Source organism: Pieris napi, chromosome Z (genome assembly GCF_905475465.1).
Source record: "Pieris napi chromosome Z, ilPieNapi1.2, whole genome shotgun sequence".
In the NCBI taxonomy this organism is placed as follows: domain Eukaryota; kingdom Metazoa; phylum Arthropoda; class Insecta; order Lepidoptera; family Pieridae; genus Pieris; species Pieris napi.
The window spans coordinates 11120477-11139289 of record NC_062259.1 but is presented as its reverse complement, the minus strand read 5'-3'; the positions used below and the strand labels follow the sequence as shown (position 1 = coordinate 11139289).

Genomic DNA, 18813 nt, shown 5'->3' with positions numbered 1-18813 from the left:
AGCGCAACTTTTGGATATTTTTCTTCTTCTGGTGCTACTTTATTCCTAAAGGTTGGCTTTTATTACCGGGTGGAATTGCCCGGTATCTTGCGCTAGTCTAAACAGCTCTTCGGCGGGTTTGATGCTGATCCGTTCCGCGTCCACAACTTATACCTTCTACCATCTCTGCCGATGGATTTTTATGAGCTTGCAACAAGTCGTATCGATGATGACGCAAAACGTGACCGAGATGTGCGACTTTTCGTATTTTAACAGTCTGCATAAACTGTCGTGTCAACCCAATTCGTTGAAGGACTCTTTCATTCGTCATTCTTTGGATCCAGCTGAAGATAATATTTTTGAGAATATGTTTCTTATGTACATGTTACAGAGCAGTGTTGGCCTACTGGCTTCGGTGTGCGACTCTCATCCCTGAGGTCGTAGGTTCGATCCCCGGCTGTGCACCAATGGACTTTCTTTCTATGTACGCATTTAACATTTGCTTGAACGGTGAAGGAAAACATCGTGAGGAAACCGACATGTCTTAGACCCAAATAGTCGACGGCGTGTGTCAGGCACTCGAGGCTGATCACCTTCTTGCCTATAAGATTTAACAGTAATTATGAAATCCTAGAGAGGTTGCAGCGCCGCTGATTTTTTTTTGTACATATAACATATCTCGATAAGAAGAGGTAGATTTTTCTTAGTATCTCAGGATTTCTTTGTAAAAATTCAACCAATTCTAAATAATTTAAAAACTGGCTTGTGAGCCGTGCCGATTTGCTCAATTCGTGTCATAATGTTATAATGCGAAATAAGAAAGTAGGGTTAATGTTTTCGTTATCAACCAGTCTTGATGATGGAACGAAACTGGTTCTAAATACCAAAGTCCCTGTTTATACATTATATTTATTTACTGTCATTTATTAATCACGTTTATAGAAAGCTAGTTTAAAAGTTTTGGATTAGTTTGTAAGACATAGTTTCACTAGCGTAGTTTCAGTTGTAACTTAATAATTGTCTTTCCAATTTCTAACTCGTCCAGCTTATTTAAGTCAATGTCAAACGCGCTTTATAAAAAAAATTAATACCTTGAGCACTTTTAATGAGAGTTCTTTTCACTTTTATCTCAGCCATAGTGGGGAATATATATTCAGCCACTTTTAAATATGAAACGTGAAAGTAGTTAATGGAATTTAAAAATACCACTTTTCATTTAATAAAATTATATATTTTTTAATTAGGTATTTATTTAGGCTCTAAGTAAGCTAAGTAGTTAATAATACCTTAAGCTGTTACGAGATTTATCGTGATTGTGCACTTATAATATCAACACAATAATTAGCATTATTATCATAATTCGTTAATGTAATTATATAGTTGTTTCCGTTAATTTCCAATCTGTCCGTAATTTTCCACTCTCTCCTGACGACCGATGATAAAATTTAGTCGAAGGTAATAATCAGAAAATATCTTTGGGACCCTGTCCGTGATATATGGGAAAGAGAAGTTTGCATTAACAGTCGTCACTCTTTTATAAATATTGAGTAGGGAGAGTGTAAAACGAAAGACGCAACATGAATCGTTGTATTGTACTGGGTGTGGGACAAAATAAAAAATAAAAAAAATAAATCAGTGGCCTCAGATTTCTGAATCTGATTCATGATCATTTTTCAATGGCAAGTAGGTGATCAGCCTCCTGTGCCTGCCACACGCCGCCGACTTTTTGGGTCTAAAACATGTCGGTTTCCTCACGATGTTTTCCTTCGCCGTTCGAGTAAATGGTAAATGCGCACATAGAAAGAAAGTCCATTGGTGCACAGCCGGGGATCGAACCTACGACCTGAAAATATTATGACATAATATGTCGCTTGTTAAGTTGTTAACGCGCATTAGACTAGAGATGATGTGGGCTCAATCACGATTGAACGAAACATCTCATTGTTTTGTTTTAGTTTTATAATTTTACCATTCATTTCGGTCCTTAGATTCACCTGATGTACTAGTAAGTAAAGATATAATTTAGTAGTTACCGAATGAATACGATACCGGTTTTCAGGAGCGGATTATATCTTTCAGTATAAACAGATATATAAATAAAAGAAAAATGCGTTATATGTTTTGGCATCCTAACATCTAAGGAAAATTAATGTTTTGTTGAAAAGTTTATCTTGCAAGATCCATATAAATTTCATGACTTGCTTAATAAAAGGAAGCGGATTTCTATCCAGGCCAAACCTTTAAATAGTTAGCGTCATCTAATATCACCTTGTATATCAAACACTTTCTTAGGAAAAATTGCTTAGCTTAAAACAAACAGTTTATTCCATTTTCGAAGAAGGCATAGACACACACACATACGACTGAATTAAACCAAGTGCTATATCGCAAAAAGAGGGAAAAATAATTATTTAACGATATAAATAGCTAAATGTGTGGATATTTTCTGACGTTTACGTGTATTTTGATGGGTTTCGACACAACGAGGTTGTTTTAGGTCCGGTTTTAGTCATGAGATCATAACGTTGACCTGCTTTTAATTGGCGAGAAATAGAAGGTCAGTTCAATTATTTGATTTAATTGATTGGACCTCAGATTTGTCATTGAATAGTTGTTACCATAATTCGATATATTACCAAAGATAATTCTTTTGTATTCCAGAAAAGAGAAGCGACATCTGTCTGGAACATGTACAACCCTCCTGAATAACTTTACATAGATCTCTTTTTAAAGACGCAGATATTAGTTTGATTTTCATACCGAACCATGTTATCTACGCCTAGTTTTATAAACTGCCTTGAGACATAATTTTTTTTTTAAAATTAAAAAGCCAAAATCTGAACATGACCTTGATAATCACAGGTTCTTAATTTAATTATTTTTATTTTTTTGATCTGGCCTAACTTAAGACTAATAAGTAATTTAAGATTTTTTTTAACATAAGAAAGTGTCCAATAACACTACTTACAGTCTCTATTAAAGGGAAGACACTCTGTTGTTTTGTTCTATTTTATCACTCACTGTTTAGCACTTTTTTTTGTATGGTCTGGCACGATTTGTGTATTAGCCAGCGTCAAGTATAGGATTTTTATAATTCGTGCTAGTCTAGTGCTATAAATTCGACCGTGTCCTCCATGTGCGGTTTACGCACTCGCCCGGTACCGCACAACCCTCCCAAAGGCCGAGAACAAATTTAAATTAAATTAAAACTTGCCCTCGAACCGGGAATCGAACCCGGTACCCCTCACCTAGCTGCCACTTAATAAGACCGCTAGGCTATGACCCCTATTTAGCACTTATTATTATTAATACTTATTTTTTTGACATAATGTAGAACTTAATCTTCTTTTACGAAAAAACGCTGCAGTCATGGTAAATAATAAAACAAATACTTCCTATTATCTATGTTATTAGTGTAAATATTGACCAGCTATGCCGAACAAGTATAAAAGAAATATGTAACTAAGTATGTGATAATAAGGAAACAGACAATAAAAATTATAAGAAATTCTATGAACTAGGGTTTTATTAAACTTTGTCGTTTTAATTGACGCTAAATTAATGAAACAGGTGTCAATCACAGTAGGTATATATTTACTACTCGTACGAGTAACATATTTGAATGGTATTTAGATATTAAAGCTGGAAGTTAATCTGTGGTTTAGAATAAGTATAAAATGTTTATCTAGCCGCTAATTCCAGTATTGTTTACATAATATATAGAAATTTACAAGAAAAAGTAGAATACATGAAAAGACAATTTCCTAATAAGACTTTGATTAAATTTCTGTGTGTTATAAATTATTTTTATAGACAGACATCGATTAACTCTGTATTATCGTAGTTAAATGTATTGCGAATTAGGTGGAAATATTAAAATTTTATATTTTTCTTGGTTTAAAAATTTAAGTCATACTTTTGAATAAAAGGCATTGCTTAATTGCTTACCGTCAGGTAATAAATAAATAATACGACTCATTCTGAGTTCGGCAAATAAAACCCGCCAATAAAATTAATTGTTTCATAGAAAGATATCAACAATATATAAACGTGACAACTTTCGTTTATGTATTATACTCATTCACAACGGACCAAAACAAGTAGTAAAATAATTTTAACTATAATTAAATTCATACTTCCAAATGCGAGGTATAATTTCCACCATCTGTTTTATCGGTAGTAAAATTTTTCAATGTCTTATCTATTAATAAACCACAACATCAGTTGCCAACGTTCATACAATTTTGACAGAAACTCAAGTGGATATAATTAAATTGAAGAACCACTGCCAAGGATCGTCATTACACGTGATTTTTTAACCCTTATAGTCATAAAACCAAGGTTAGACGCTTACGGACATTACGTAACATCAAATAATTTAATTTATATCGAAATCTCAAACTCGTTTCGCGTTGGTTTTATTGACATTTTTCTACATAATACTTACGTAGTCGAAATCCAGTACGTTTCTCATATACAGGAGTCAAACGTAGCGTCACATCTCCTTTCTAATTATTATTCTGTAACTTCCAATACCGACAGCGATTCCAAGGTTGCATCTTATCTATCAGTAAAGCTTTGATAGCCAGAGCTTTATGGTTAGTACTATGTCAAAGTTTCATATAAAAACTTACAAAGTGTTAGCACTACGTTAGTTGTTGTACAATGGAAATGAAGCATCGCGAGAAAATCAGCTTGCGTAAAAAGAAAAAATACGAACAAAACAAATGTAAAATGTGATCAAAACTGAACATAATATGTCATACAATATATATTTAATTATAAAAATAATAATTGCTTGTAATAAATTGTAATTTTTATTTCAAAAGATGAATTTATAGATTAGTTAATAAATGTTATTCTTTTGATATTGTTAAAATATAATTGCCAAGAATAAATAATTTTAATATGGCCTCATTTAACTTTCGTCGGTTTAGTTATAAAAATTGATTGGAAGGAAGCCAACTGCTGTGGAAATATCAGCGTTTATAATGACTAACATCTTAAGGGCTTTCACAATAATTTTTAAATATATGACTTCAAATGTTATAATTTGTTAATAGACATATGTCTTTTGTCCTAGAAATATATATAATTTAAATTAATATAAAAAAGAAGATTAATTATTTGTTGTATTCGAACAGTGTGGGCCTTATGGCTCCGGCACCAATGGATTTTCTTTCTATGTGCAAATTTAAAATTCGCTCAAACGGTGAAGGAAAACATCGTTAGGAAACTGGCTTGCCTTAAACTTAAAAAATCGACGGCGTGTGTCAGACACAGGAGGCTGATCACATACTTGCTTATTAGCTTGACAAATGATCATGAACCAGATACAGAAATCTAACGCCCAGACCTAAAAAGGTTGTAGTGCCACTGATTTATTTTTATTTATTGTATTCAATACGATACACACGTTAATGTCACCAAGGAGTTTATATTTTCTCGGAAAAACGGAGCGCCCAATTGTATTGTTTATTATTTATGGCATAATGCAATTTATGACTTATAAGTTAATTATAAAGGAGTGTATGAAATTAGGGAGCCTGATATAGGAAGTCTGTTCAAACTAATTGAGATTACTCATACTTTGAAATATTTGTCTATTCAAAGATTTAAAGAGATTTGGTCATAGCATACTGTTATCGCATTTGTCCAAAACGATTCCTTCAACGTCCACGCAGAGGAAAATAGACGCTATCAATTCTCGGTGTGTTTACATCAAAACCTTCACTAGTATTTGTTTATAGATGCGGTTCTAGCCATTATATTTGACACTGAAACTTTAATATCTCTATGTACGTCATTCGACAATTTTATACACAAATATAACATAGAATATAATACAAGACTTAAGAACAAGAAGTTCATAGATAGAACGCTAAAAAGGCTTTGTACGACATAAATCAACTGTTAATTCGTCGTTAAGAGTACAAAATACGATCCAAGGGCCTTCTATAATTATGATTTATATAATAAAATATCAAGTGTTAACGATCAACCTTTTCGTTCATATTAAAATGAAAATTATATTTTATTAGGGTAGGCCGTTCATGACAAAATTTATCTTACGAGTATAACATATTTGAATCTGTTAAATCTTTTGGCCACCTAATGTCAGACAATGTACTGTGTAATATTTATTAAAACTAATACTATTATAATGCTTCAGTGATACTAAAATACTTAATTATTTAACATTCGCTCTAACGGTGAAGAAAAACATCGTGAGGAAATCGGCTTGCCTTAGACCCAAAAAGTCGACGGCCTATGTCAGGCACAGGAGGCTGATCACTTACATCTCTATTATATGTAGATTGACAAATGATCATGAAACTGATATTTTCGCCACTTTAAAATTTGTTTTACTTTAAAATTACTTCCGTGCACAGCCAGAGTTGGAACCTACGAGCTCAGCAACTAGGCTAAGCCTCTCAAACACAATATGAAACGCAGTTAATTGACATCACAATAATTTGTTTTGGGTCGCAGAATCATAAAAAAGGGTGAGTTGAAAACTACACACATAATCAAGATAGTTTCTGTCGGAATAGAAAACAAATCTAACACAGGTGTATTACGTAAACTATTTTAGTATTGTCTAGCGATGTGTATTTTAAATTTTTGGCCAAATTCCATAGACGCTCGGATATGTGACCCTATTCTATTTATTAGTTATATCTAAGGATTAGCAAAACTAAATTTAGTTTGTTTTATTAAACATACACACACCTAACCCTTTACACCGCAGGGGGTTTAGTCAAGATGCCTTAACCCCCTGGCCTCCTCCACAAAAATCCTAAACTGGTCTCGATCTTTCCATTTCGTATACTTTCCCATCACTCTTAAGACGTCTTCTTCGATGCAATATTTCCATATCTTCCTGGGTCTATCTCTGTTTTTTCAGCTGTAAGCTGTTTATAGTTATAAATTTTTAATCACGTTTTTTATAAACTTATTTCAGCGCCATCTATGTGTTCCTGTTTAAATTAAGAACAACTCGCAACTCGAACGGCATTTTGCACAAATTCAGTCACTGATGACGGTTTTAATAATACGGATGGTAAATAAAACTAATACATATAGTTCAATTTATATTTGCCTTAACTTTTACAAATATTATATCGTAAGACATTTATCTTTACATAAATATTATTTAATAAACCACATCTACATAATAACAATTTGATTATAATTTAAATGGAAACAGCTAGATTCATATACGATATTAAAATATATTATGTAATATTTATATAAAATAAATACTATTTTAGAGCATATTATTACACTATTTATCGCTACACGTATACAGAGTAGGTAACCAACAAGAAAGAATAATTACTAATTAGTATATTTTTGAGTACATTTGTATAATAATATTTGTTAACTACACGATCTAAAATTATTTAGGAAAATACATTGATGAATTTATATTTAAAATGTTATTACATATTATCTTTTTAAAAAACAAATAATTATTAAAATATAAAAGTTGGTTAATATTTTTATAATCCTACAAATGGGATAGAAAACAAAATTCTGACTAGGAACCCGTTTGTATGTACTAAATATCAATGAAATTTAAATTCACTAAATATATAAACGAAGGAAAAATTGTTTGAGTATGTAATAACTTTTTAACAGGTTATAAAATATTTAGATAAAATTTATTTGGAAGCATCGGACCTTGGAGACTGGCCGCGTTCAGAGTTAGGTGAACTTCCACCTGATGCACTTTGAGGGCTTCTATCATTAACCTGCAAGGCACATAAAAATACTAGACTGTTTTAAAACAAAAATCTAATGTCCACAACTTGTTACCTAATGCCGGCCATACACACTACGGTCTACCGGAGAGGTCTATCTTAACAACCTGCGCAGGCGACCGGAGCACACGCACACACGCACAGGTACACCGTACGGTGTCACTAGAAAGAATCGATTTTCGATCTTGCGCCGGTCGCCTGCGCAGGTTCAAAAACCTGTACAGGTCTAATCCCACACACATTCCGGTCTACCTGCGCAGGCATACCTGCACAGATTACCTCTCCGGTAGACCGTAGTGTGTATGGCCGGCATAATGGTTATTATCTTCTAAATATTATCAGTGCCGTGTCTTACTTACTTGCAACCCAGCATGGAGCATGTTAGCAATCGACTCAACGTTGAGAGTGGAATCTTGAGCTGAGATCTTCTTTATAGCAGAAGAAACTATGCAAATATCACCTCGAAGCTCACGAACTAAGGCAGTTATCTTCTGCGCATTGCTCAAGACTTCAACACTTTGAGTGTATGGATTGTAACGGACCCCAAATGGACGCTGGATACTTTCAGCAAAAGCCCTGGAATATTTTTGCATGACCATTTTGTAGTATTTTTTGTCAACAATAGAGTAAAGTTCACAAAAGAGAGTGCAACTTTAAATTAATTACAATCTAGCCTATCGGTACAATAATGATGGCTAGTAAGTAATATTATGTTGACTTAATTTTCTACAATACTAGTGAAAAGCTTAAACTAAGGTAATGTTCATTAACAGTTTTCTATAAAAAATTTTTTATTGAGAATAAGCTTGCCAACGCTTGGCACACTGAGACATTGGTAAAAACAAACACAAAATACAATTTTTAATGTGACAAGCACTTTAGGCAAACATGACATACATATAGAGATCATATAGAGATTATTAAACAAAACAAACATTACAAAAAAAACAAAACAATTACTTATCAAATAAAAAATTCTAATTACAAAAAACTAAACAAAAATCCATTTTATACTGTGAGGGGAGCAACTATGTATATAGAGACCTAGCTCGTTTATAAGAATGCTTAATCTGGACATAGGTGAGCTATAATGTTTTGATTATGTTCGCTGTTGTTTCCAGAAGTTGGCTTGCATTAGCATTCACCATTATTATGTTGAATAAGTATACTCGTAATAACCTTTTAACCATTTATTTATTTTAGCCATTTTCATGTATATTCTCTAAAGAATGGAATCAAATATTATTTCTGTGTTCGATCTCCGGTTGAGCAAAGGGCATTGAAAGATTTTAATTTAATGAACATCAACAAACCTCATCTTCTCTTTAGCTTCCTCAAACGAATCCGTGTAATAATATGCGTTTTGGTAAGCCGTGATAATGCATTCCTGATTCACGGTGACGTCTGGATCGAATCTCATAATCTTTTCAGGAGTAGATATCGCGTGCTGCAGCTCAGCCACTGATGACAAAAGACCGGCCCCATACACCCGGAATGTCCCATCAACTTGACGACACAGACCAAACTCAACCGTGAAGAAATATAGCTAGAAAGATACATTTCAATATTACCTTTGTGTAAGAGTTGCAGAGTTATACATATATTTGGGGTTGTTAAAGATAATACCATATTAAAATTGAAGATACAATTAATGAACGTTTATGAAAATTATAAATAAATATACTTCATTTAACTGATGTAAAAGCGTATTAGATAATTGAAATGATATTATGCTATACAAACGTGGTAAGCTTCCATGGACCGGTTATCTGTGATTGCATTAAGATGCCCCATTAAAGCAATTTATTACTGCAAATTTGGTACTTAAGATAAAAATCTTTATTACACAAATTAAAAAAGGATCTATAGTTATAAGAGAAAGCATTTAATGTATATTTATTTTTTGACGTTCATAAGTGTACATTGTGTTTAGTCCATTGAAATGTTACATTTGCTGAACTTTTGTTAGAGGACGCATCCGCGCGATAAAGGGGTGCAAAAAACACGTTTTTGGCTAATTCTCCTAAACTATCCATCGTAGATAAAATTTGTAAAGACACATTTTGTAGCAAATCGCTGTGCTTACAAATATGTCTATGTAACTTTTTATCATAAATCCAAAATTCATAAATTCAAATGTTCAGTTCGGCCCTCAAATTGTAACATTTCAATGGACTAGTTACCTATATAAATAAATGATTTTTGACTTTGTGCACTAGCCCCCACAGGATTCCCTGTGACGAGGGCAGCTTGTCTCTTTCATTTGACATTAATGCTTCTTCTTGTGTTTTCTTATTTTATTGATAAGTTTTATTCCAAATTACATTTAGAAAATAAACTTTCTCCTATAAAGACTATTAGTAATGTTCAATAGAAAAAAGTAAAACATACCGTTGCCAATTTATCGATGTCTTCATCGGAAGCACCGAGTGAAGCCAGTCCGAGTTCTTGTGAAAACTGGGCGAAACTTGGGTTTGCAAGTAGTGGCATGTGCCCAAGAAGCTCATGGCAGCAATCTCTAAAGTAAGATTATTTGTATTGTCATATTATTATATAAATTGATCATAATTCTCCAGTAATATGTGCCCATTACGCCGTACCCAATGCCTTCACTATGAGAGTAAAATACAAAATCATGGACAGTATTGTAAATAATAATAAATAAAGGATGTAATTAATTAATCATTGTAGTTATGTTAAATACAGAACATATATGTTTTATGCATCCGGCTGTCCATACTCGCCAAGGCGTGAAGAAACCAAAAGAAAATACCTACTCCCGTCTCGCCTTGCCCTCATATATATTTAGTTGCACACTGGCTGAATTCACAAGAATTGCATTATTTATAATCTATATATATAAAAATGTTATGCAAAACTTTTTGCACTAGATTGCACTGAAATTTTAGCATGATATAAAATACGCATCAAGGATTGTTATTATCAATTTTTTTTTGTTACTTTTTAATTATTTTCCACAAGTATTGCAAAATTAAACTTATATAAGATGTTTTCTTTGTTTTGTTTCTCATTTCTCAACCATTCAATCACAATGTGCCACAGTGAAGCGCGGCAGGAAACAGCTAGTTAGTTATAAAAAGGTTTAGGTTTTAAGTTTTTACTATTTATGTTTATATTATGTTTTAGTTTAGTTTTCTATTGTATTAGTATTAAGTTACTGTAAAAACAGGAAATATGGAAAATGAATAAATAAAGAAAATCTTGCTTTACTTTCAGTACCGTGTCGTAATAGTAGCTAGAGAAAAAGTTCTACCTAACGATGATTCAAACGAGTTTCCATGGTATCCTGATGATAGTCATAATATTAATTACTATTTGATTTTAGTTGTTTCGACTATGTATTTGCGTGTTGATCCCAACAGAATGTAAGTGCGTGCTCCTATTTCACCATGCCTCCTGCTGATTGATAGATGACAAATCTTTGTTTTTAATTTATTTTATTATTATTTATTACTTAACATGTCATGTGTAATGGTTGCAGCTCCTTACAAACGTTGTGTAAAACAAGAAACTTGGCGATTTAAAAGAGTGGCGGAGAGTTTATTGCCAGTTCTTTTTTTCCGTTCTACGCCCTTGTACAATGTGTTACCTAAATGATTTTTGACTCGACTTGAATAATTAAAATATTTCTTCTAAATAAAAATTCGAGGAACTTACGGCTCAGGTGTATAAAATGGATCAGACGAGTGTCTAATGTACTGTGTGCAGTGAAACACGCGAAATGCCAAACCGGAAAGAAAATCTCTCGCTGAAAGATATCCGGCAACCGGCCGGAGTGTGAATCCGGTTTTGCGCTTCAGAAACGTGCTCAAATCTTCAAGCTACAAGAATAATAATAGAACTTGTTTCAATGCATCTATAATTTTAATTTTTACCTAATTAATGGTTTTGCAATAGTGTACGTGGATGGATTATAATACTTAGGGTCTGTTTCACAATGTACGGATAAGTTCTACATAATTTCCAAATTAGCTATTTATTACTTATTGGTAGGATAAACACTATTGTTGCGTTTCACGACTGTCCGATAGCGCTATTCGTCACATAAAGTCCATCATAAGTTATGAGTCTGATGAAGTGTCAAATAGCAAAATTTATCTTCCAAATAATTTATGTGTTGCATAGTTATTTGGTACTTTATCCATACATTGTGAAACAGACCCTTAAAGAAATAAACAATGAAATTGTTAAGCATACAACATTTATGATTTGCTCAATATTTTTTAAATATTCTCAAGTAATTAAGTAGTACACGTAAGATTAAATGTTATAAAATTCTTCCTTATTGATAGTATAGCTTTTATATTTCCATATCCAAGGGCACCTTTCTTAATTTCCCTATTATATTTAAAGAAAAGGTACTAATACCTGAGGTATATTATCCTCCCTGTATCCACAATACTTGACAAGAAGCGGCCAGTTCTCCAAATATTCTTCACAGGCATGTTTTTGGTATAGCTTGTGTAGTTCACGGAATATAACGCCCCTGAGAATAATTAAAATGTACATTACTTATATTTTAAAATAACGTGTGCTTTGTCCTGCAATTTTACATGTTATTAGTTAAGAACTTATAACTTGAACTGTGAGGTTTATATAGAGAAAAATCATAGAAAAAACCTAAAAAATGGGTAGCATAGCAAAATGTACCTACTTAAAAGGTAGGCTAAGTAAAATCACATTCCAATTTTTTATCGGATAAAATATCCTTTATTTTATACACTTCCCATATGTGGATTCCAAAATTTACTCTTAATGCGAAATGTAACCCCTTTTTTTTAATATCGTGTCACAGTAATTGTTACCCAACTCCTCTAAAACAACTTGACCGATTTTTAAGTAGTTTTGATCGTGTACAATTTTAATAACCCTAATTAAGTTTAAAATACGTCTTTCAGTTTGGATATTAGTACTGTAATAATATTTATACGGCAAAACATTTGCCGGGTCAGCTAGTTCTATATCAATATATTGCAAGGATTTAAAAGGTAATTGGTACTCTCGATTTCAATTATTAAGCCTTCGTTCTATCGAGAATCCCCGACACCTCCTTAATCAAAGTCAAGGCCGTGTAGCGCGAATGTAGCAGTAACATCGGCATTATATTATAACACAAATATACAAGACATTATTAGGTCTTATGTACATTTGAACTTTATTTTATCTACAAATAAATGCGCATCCTATTGACAATGGGTTACATATGTGACCCGGCCCTTATTCGAATTAGATTATAAATATATCAAGGCATTTATATCTATATGGATTTTAATATGTGTGTACTTGATAATTGATCCTACACAAATACTAATCCTACATGTGACGACACTGAAGGAAAATGATACAAGAAATAGTTGCAGTCTGAGTGCAAAAAAATATTACTCAAATTTGCCTATTTTTAAACGCCGCGCCGGATGGATGAAAATGGAAAACGACAGACCAACTTTGGGTGGATTTTGAAGCTCAATTCCCTGTAAAAATATGTCAAAAGGAATATTGTAAAGAACGATAATAATTATTCGATAAGTATTTATACTCAAGTATTTTTTGTTTTAACCCACGTAGCACAAAGCTTAGAAATTTGCTTAACTTTATAACAAAATGTGTATGTGGCATTTGTAAATATATCATCCGAATGTTCATAGCTTAAAGCATATAATTTTCATTGTTTTATAAACGACTAGTAGACTCGGCCAAGCGTTGCTGTGGCTAAGATTTTTGTTATATTACATAGTAGTAAGCTATTCAAGAGAAACGGCAGGAGAACACCAATCTACCATGCTTTTTTGGTGGTTATGCCATTAAATTGTAGCTTATGTGAAACGTTGGTATTTATTTTGATAAGGATCAATACCTAGGTACGAATAAAGAGCCTTTTCTAGCGGTGGTATTTTAATAAAAAATAATAATAAAAGGACGCTTATTGTGACGTAACTATAAAAGATAGAGACATGCTATCGCGACATTTTTTATAGATAGTGATGTGTCCTGAAAAATTAAAATCCATCATTTAAGAATTTTTGAAATCGGTCCTGTAGTTTCGGAGCCTATTAAACAAAAAATCAAATCTTTCCTCTTTATAATATTAGTATAGACAGTATATAAATATAAAATAATCAAGTTTTGTTTCTTAGGATTTAAAAACATACATATATTAAGTGTAAACGGATTGAAGTTCGAGTTCACAAATAAGTTAGCGGTGTATCGCTCTTGGGAAACTAATTTATTGTTACACCACATCATTTGCCTCAGACTCAAGTTTGATTTACATCGGAAGCTGTTGAACATTTAAGTTTCATTATTAGTTCTCGGCACAGTCAACGCGAGATACATCTCGCAACAAATTATTATTTATTTAATTTCACAATTTAGTTAGCTTATAAAAGTTAATAATTTGAAAACAAATCTATAAAATAAAAATAGAATACGTTTATTATGGAACATAAGATACAGGTATCACTTATTCCACGTCATTAATAGTAAAAGTCTTCTTTAAGAAACAATGCGAAACCTTATGACTTGATCTAAACTTAAATGCAATACTAGAAAAAGTCTTTGCCTCAGATTTCTGAATCTGTTTCATGATCATTTATCAATCTAATAGGCAAGTAGGTGCCTGACACACGCCTTCGACTTTTTGGGTCTAAGACATGTCGGTTTCCTCACGATGATTCCTTCACCGTTCGAGCAAAAGTAAAATGCGCACATAGAAATAAAGTCCAGTGATGCACAGCTGGTGATTGAACCTACGACGCTATGTATGAGAGTAGCACGCTGAAGCCACTAGTACAACACTGCTCTACAACACAAGGAATGGAAATAATAATTGTTACTAGACCCCTAAATGAGAGTAAACTATCTCTTTTTTGTGTTAAGTAACGGTTAAAAAATGTAATTGATGCATTTTTATGTAATAAGTCCATTGTTTCTTACCTGCTCTTGTACTCTTTGTAATATCCAAATAATTAATCAGTGTAATATTATTGTATTGGTATATTTTTTAGTTGAAAGTTCTTAATGACAAATAAAATATCTTAAACCGTAAAAACACTGATGATTATAAACTATTGTTACTATTCAATCGACTTAGTAAAAGATTTAATAAAAAAAAAATACGTACCAAGTTTTTATCTCCACATCCGTGTATTGGACGCGAGGAATCGGGTGTCCGCTAGGAATTAAAAATGACGTTTAATATTAACATAATTATGACGATAATACACATAGCTAACTTACTATTTATAATTATTTGCAATTGCTGCAAATTGTTCTCTTCTCTTCCGGTAAACAGGATCCTTGAAGCCAGGGTGATCAGCATCCAGCTCGGAGCCATACATCAACACGTTCTGAGCCCGATCTAAGTCCGCAATCTTTCGGGGAAACCAAGGCATTTCACCAAAATCTATAAAACATGTTAACTGATGTTTTATTTAATTTGTCTGTGGTAAAAAGGCTAGTTTTGGCTGTCATGTTAGTTGAATTTGAAGATTTTTTTGTTAGAACATCTTCGATTATAAAAGAAATAGGGTAAAAGTGATTGTTTTCAAGAAAAATGACACACTCTAAATGTTCTTTCTTAGTTAGTCTGTGGAAAAGACGCTAGTTTTGGCTGTCATTTAAATTTGAATTTGAAGATTTTTTTTTGTTAGAACATCATCGATTATAAAAGAAATAGGGTAATTAAAGTTATTGTTTTCAAGAAAAATAACAAACTCTAAATGTTGTTTCTTAAAATGGATATTTCAGCAACACATTTGAGTATCATTTTATATATTTTGAAACAATGAATTCAAATGTTCTTAATTTTAATTTCTAATTTTTATTGTTTGTGATGTCTTATTTTATTTTATGTTTTCTTTAAGTATTGTTATTTTGTGTGTTTATGTGTGTGTGTTTTTGTTTGTAATAAATGTTATGTCTATGTCTATGTCTAAATGTCGGAATATAAAGCAATTGTATAATGACATTGACAGACACGCGCATCTTAGTGCAACTCATGTGTGCGTCAATTGGTTTTAAGAGGCACTAGAAATACCCTGCAAATTAGTGGAGTACAGTAGTTTTATCAGTATCTGTTAGAATAGCACATAGAAATCGTATTTCTAACAATGTAACAGCTAGCCGGGACAGCCTGGCTAATTGATTAAGTTAGCAACACAGGCTCAAGGAAGGAAATATATTTTGTGTACATTTATTACAACCCTATATGGTCTTAGCTGCTGGCTTCCTCGCAATATTCACCTTTAGCGTCGAAGCAAGTGATAGATGCGCATATAGAAAGAAAACTCACAGCACACAGCCGTGATTCAAACGAATGACCTCAAGGTTGAGAGTCGGACGCTTGGCTTTTCGTTTATTCGGCCTACCAGAAGAAAAAAATAAGGAAAGAGGAAGGAAGGAAGCATTTATCATATAGGATTTGACCACAAACAACTATTTTTCCATGCACAAACCATACACACGCGATGTTTGTGATGGAAATTATAGGCGCAACCGACTGTTATATGTTTCGATAACTCACCAAATGATGCAGCGGCTGAAAGCGGCGTTGGAGGGGGAAACTCCTCGCCAGTGTTCGACGACACCAATTCAAAATCTTGGACCTCTCTCTTCAACATACGCTTCAGTTGTTCCATTATTCTTGGATCGCATTCTACGTCAACTAATATATCGGACTGTAACAATTATTAAAGTGTATAATTCTAAACGTAAACAGTATAGTATGTGTTGCAATTGTTTTCTTTTTGGAATTAAACACTAAAAAGCAGTTAATAGAGCTGGTCTGTGTTCTAGGATCGACAGGCTTTCGTTGCACAACTTTGTGAGAGATTTTAATTTTGAAGGCTCTTTCTTTCTTATGTGTTTGAAAGTGACTCGACGAGCAATTGGTTCCATAAAGTGTTGTTGATCGTCAGATGCAATTTCAAATTGATATTTGAGTTGTGATCTGCGATTCGTTTGTAATTTAAAACAACCTTCATTATTGAGTGAAGAATTGAACTATGGCGCCTTTTATTTACACTTAAATGCAATACAAGTTTATAAGATTCAAATACATTAATTATGGAACGTGTCAAATTCTTTTTAGAAGTTATAGGGGTCAAGACAATAAATACTTTAAAAAAAATGTTTTTTTTTTAAATAAAAAAGGGGGGCAAACGAGCCTGCGGGACGCCTAAAAGAGCAGTCATCACAGCCCATAGACACCTATTTTTAGCGGGTGCGTTGCCGGCCTTTGAGAGAGGAGTGCACTCGAATTTTGAATAGTTGGAGGTCATATCTCTCAGGGAAGACCCCCGCCGGGAGTCGATTCCACAGTTCGGTAGTTCGCAAAAGAAAATGCCTTGTGAAACGGACTGAGGAACACTTCCAGCCATCAAGGTGTTGTGACGAAATTAAACGGAATCAAATAAATTTATTCTATGCAATATTCGCAAAAATACGGTACTAAAAAATCATACATAAAAAATCAATTTATAAACATATATCGAAATATAAGTGACGGGACATATTTAATTGATGTATATTTATGGAAACAAGTTAAAACTAAACAATTTTTTTTTTCATGATTTTCTCGAAATTTACAATGTGAATAAGTTAAATGTGACCTTTACGTGATTAAAATCGTTTTTTTTAATTCGCAACTATGGAGATATTTGATAGGTTTTAATTTACATATTGTTAAGTCGATTTTATGAAAAAAATATTATTTATAATATTAACGAACGAGCTAAACAGTCAGTCTTTTTTAATAATGCTAAAGATAATAATCTGTGATACCAGGCCTCATACATTGTAACAGGCTTAATTTCAGTTTTATTTTTGATATCAGATAAACCTTGCCTTTTTTTATAGAAATGTCAGAAAAACTTTTGCACTGCGATGTTTTATTTTAAGACGTGACTATATAAAAAATTGTTTGTACTATGTTGTGTCATCAATGCGCCCTCTCAATTTATCAACCAGATGTCATAATTGTTTTGCCAGGAATCAAATCCTAAACCTTAAAATTTACGCCAAGCGTTAATACCTAATCAAAAAGGATTAGGTAAATTATTAGACAACATATTTTAATTTAGATAGATATTATTATAAGCGCTGTGGGATTCGCCCCAAGATTTTTTCTTACTGGAACATAAGGTAACTTATTTGCCAATAAAAAAATATAATCTTAACAGTCATTTAGCAATGCGATGAATTTGCCAATGAGATATTTAATAATAAGAAAATATTTTAATATTTTATTTTACACTAATATTCGCAAATTGCCTGATCAAATTGAATTATAGAAACTTGGTATGTTTTAATCTTATTCAAAATTATAATAAACTTCATTTTAAGTTTTTTATAAGCAAATATTAAATATCCACTATTAATGTTTTAATATTGATTAATATCAAAAATTATATACGCGTCGTATATCTACTTTAAAAAGCGCGTAACTTTGATACGAAGCTTCATACAACTTTACAAAACTCAAAGATTTAACACAGAATAAAAACAACTTACCGCAGTAACTTCCGTAGCGGACTTTCTCGACTCAATATGAAGTACATTAATCCCCAGGTCTTGGAAAACCGTCAGTACTCTTACAAGACCGCCAACTTGATTGTTGATTGTAAATATGACTGAGATTCTTTCACCCTCCAAATTCTGTGGTGGATGAAGTTCACCAAGCTTGGGATGGTGTCCCTCATTCTTAACCTGCCAATCGGAACCGTTTCTATACAGCCATAGACCAAGTAATCCTTTTCCGGACCCGCTCATGATTAGTTTGACGAGTAAGGACGCCGGTGATTCACTGCGAGGAGTCCTTTAAAGCGTCCGTATATAAAGAGAAGAGGCGCGGGAGCTTTGCAGGAGGGTGGGTATATTTGATTGGCTGAATCAAGTATTTCACCGTAACTTGGAAAATCTTTCACATTGTTAAGTCACGGACACACTTTGCTTGTTATTTTTGATTGTTAGATTGTATTCGATTTAAATCGATAACAATCATTTATACGGGAGAAAAATGAAATTTTGCAGAATTAATATTTATGTACCT

The 18813-nt window shown here is 32.7% G+C and overlaps 1 protein-coding gene across 1 annotated transcript; it reads right to left on the bottom strand.

Annotated features, from left to right (window-relative positions):
• Nucleotides 1-7537: 7537 nt before the first annotated feature.
• Nucleotides 7538-18556, bottom strand: LOC125062475 (tryptophan 5-hydroxylase 1). Its single transcript, XM_047668442.1, has 10 exons — nucleotides 18276-18556; nucleotides 16288-16441; nucleotides 15003-15168; nucleotides 14887-14937; nucleotides 12135-12252; nucleotides 11424-11587; nucleotides 10137-10263; nucleotides 9059-9291; nucleotides 8105-8321; nucleotides 7538-7736 (listed from the first exon to the last, which is right to left on the bottom strand). Exons 1-10 carry the CDS (start codon nucleotides 18531-18533, stop codon nucleotides 7647-7649), a joined length of 1578 nt encoding a protein of 525 aa, XP_047524398.1. The 5' UTR covers nucleotides 18534-18556; the 3' UTR covers nucleotides 7538-7646.
• Nucleotides 18557-18813: the final 257 nt, after the last annotated feature.

Excerpts from the sequence above, each read along its gene's own strand:
- LOC125062475 (XM_047668442.1), bottom strand. The coding sequence starts at position 18,533 with ATGAGCGGGTCCGGAAAAGGATTACTTGGTCTATGGCTGTATAGAAAC. Across the intron at positions 16,442-18,275 it reads CCGCTACGGAAGTTACTGCG|TCCGATATATTAGTTGACGT; the intron begins GTAAGTTGTTTT and ends TAATTGTTACAG. Across the intron at positions 14,938-15,002 it reads ATTGCAAATAATTATAAATA|CGGACACCCGATTCCTCGCG; the intron begins GTAAGTTAGCTA and ends TTTAATTCCTAG.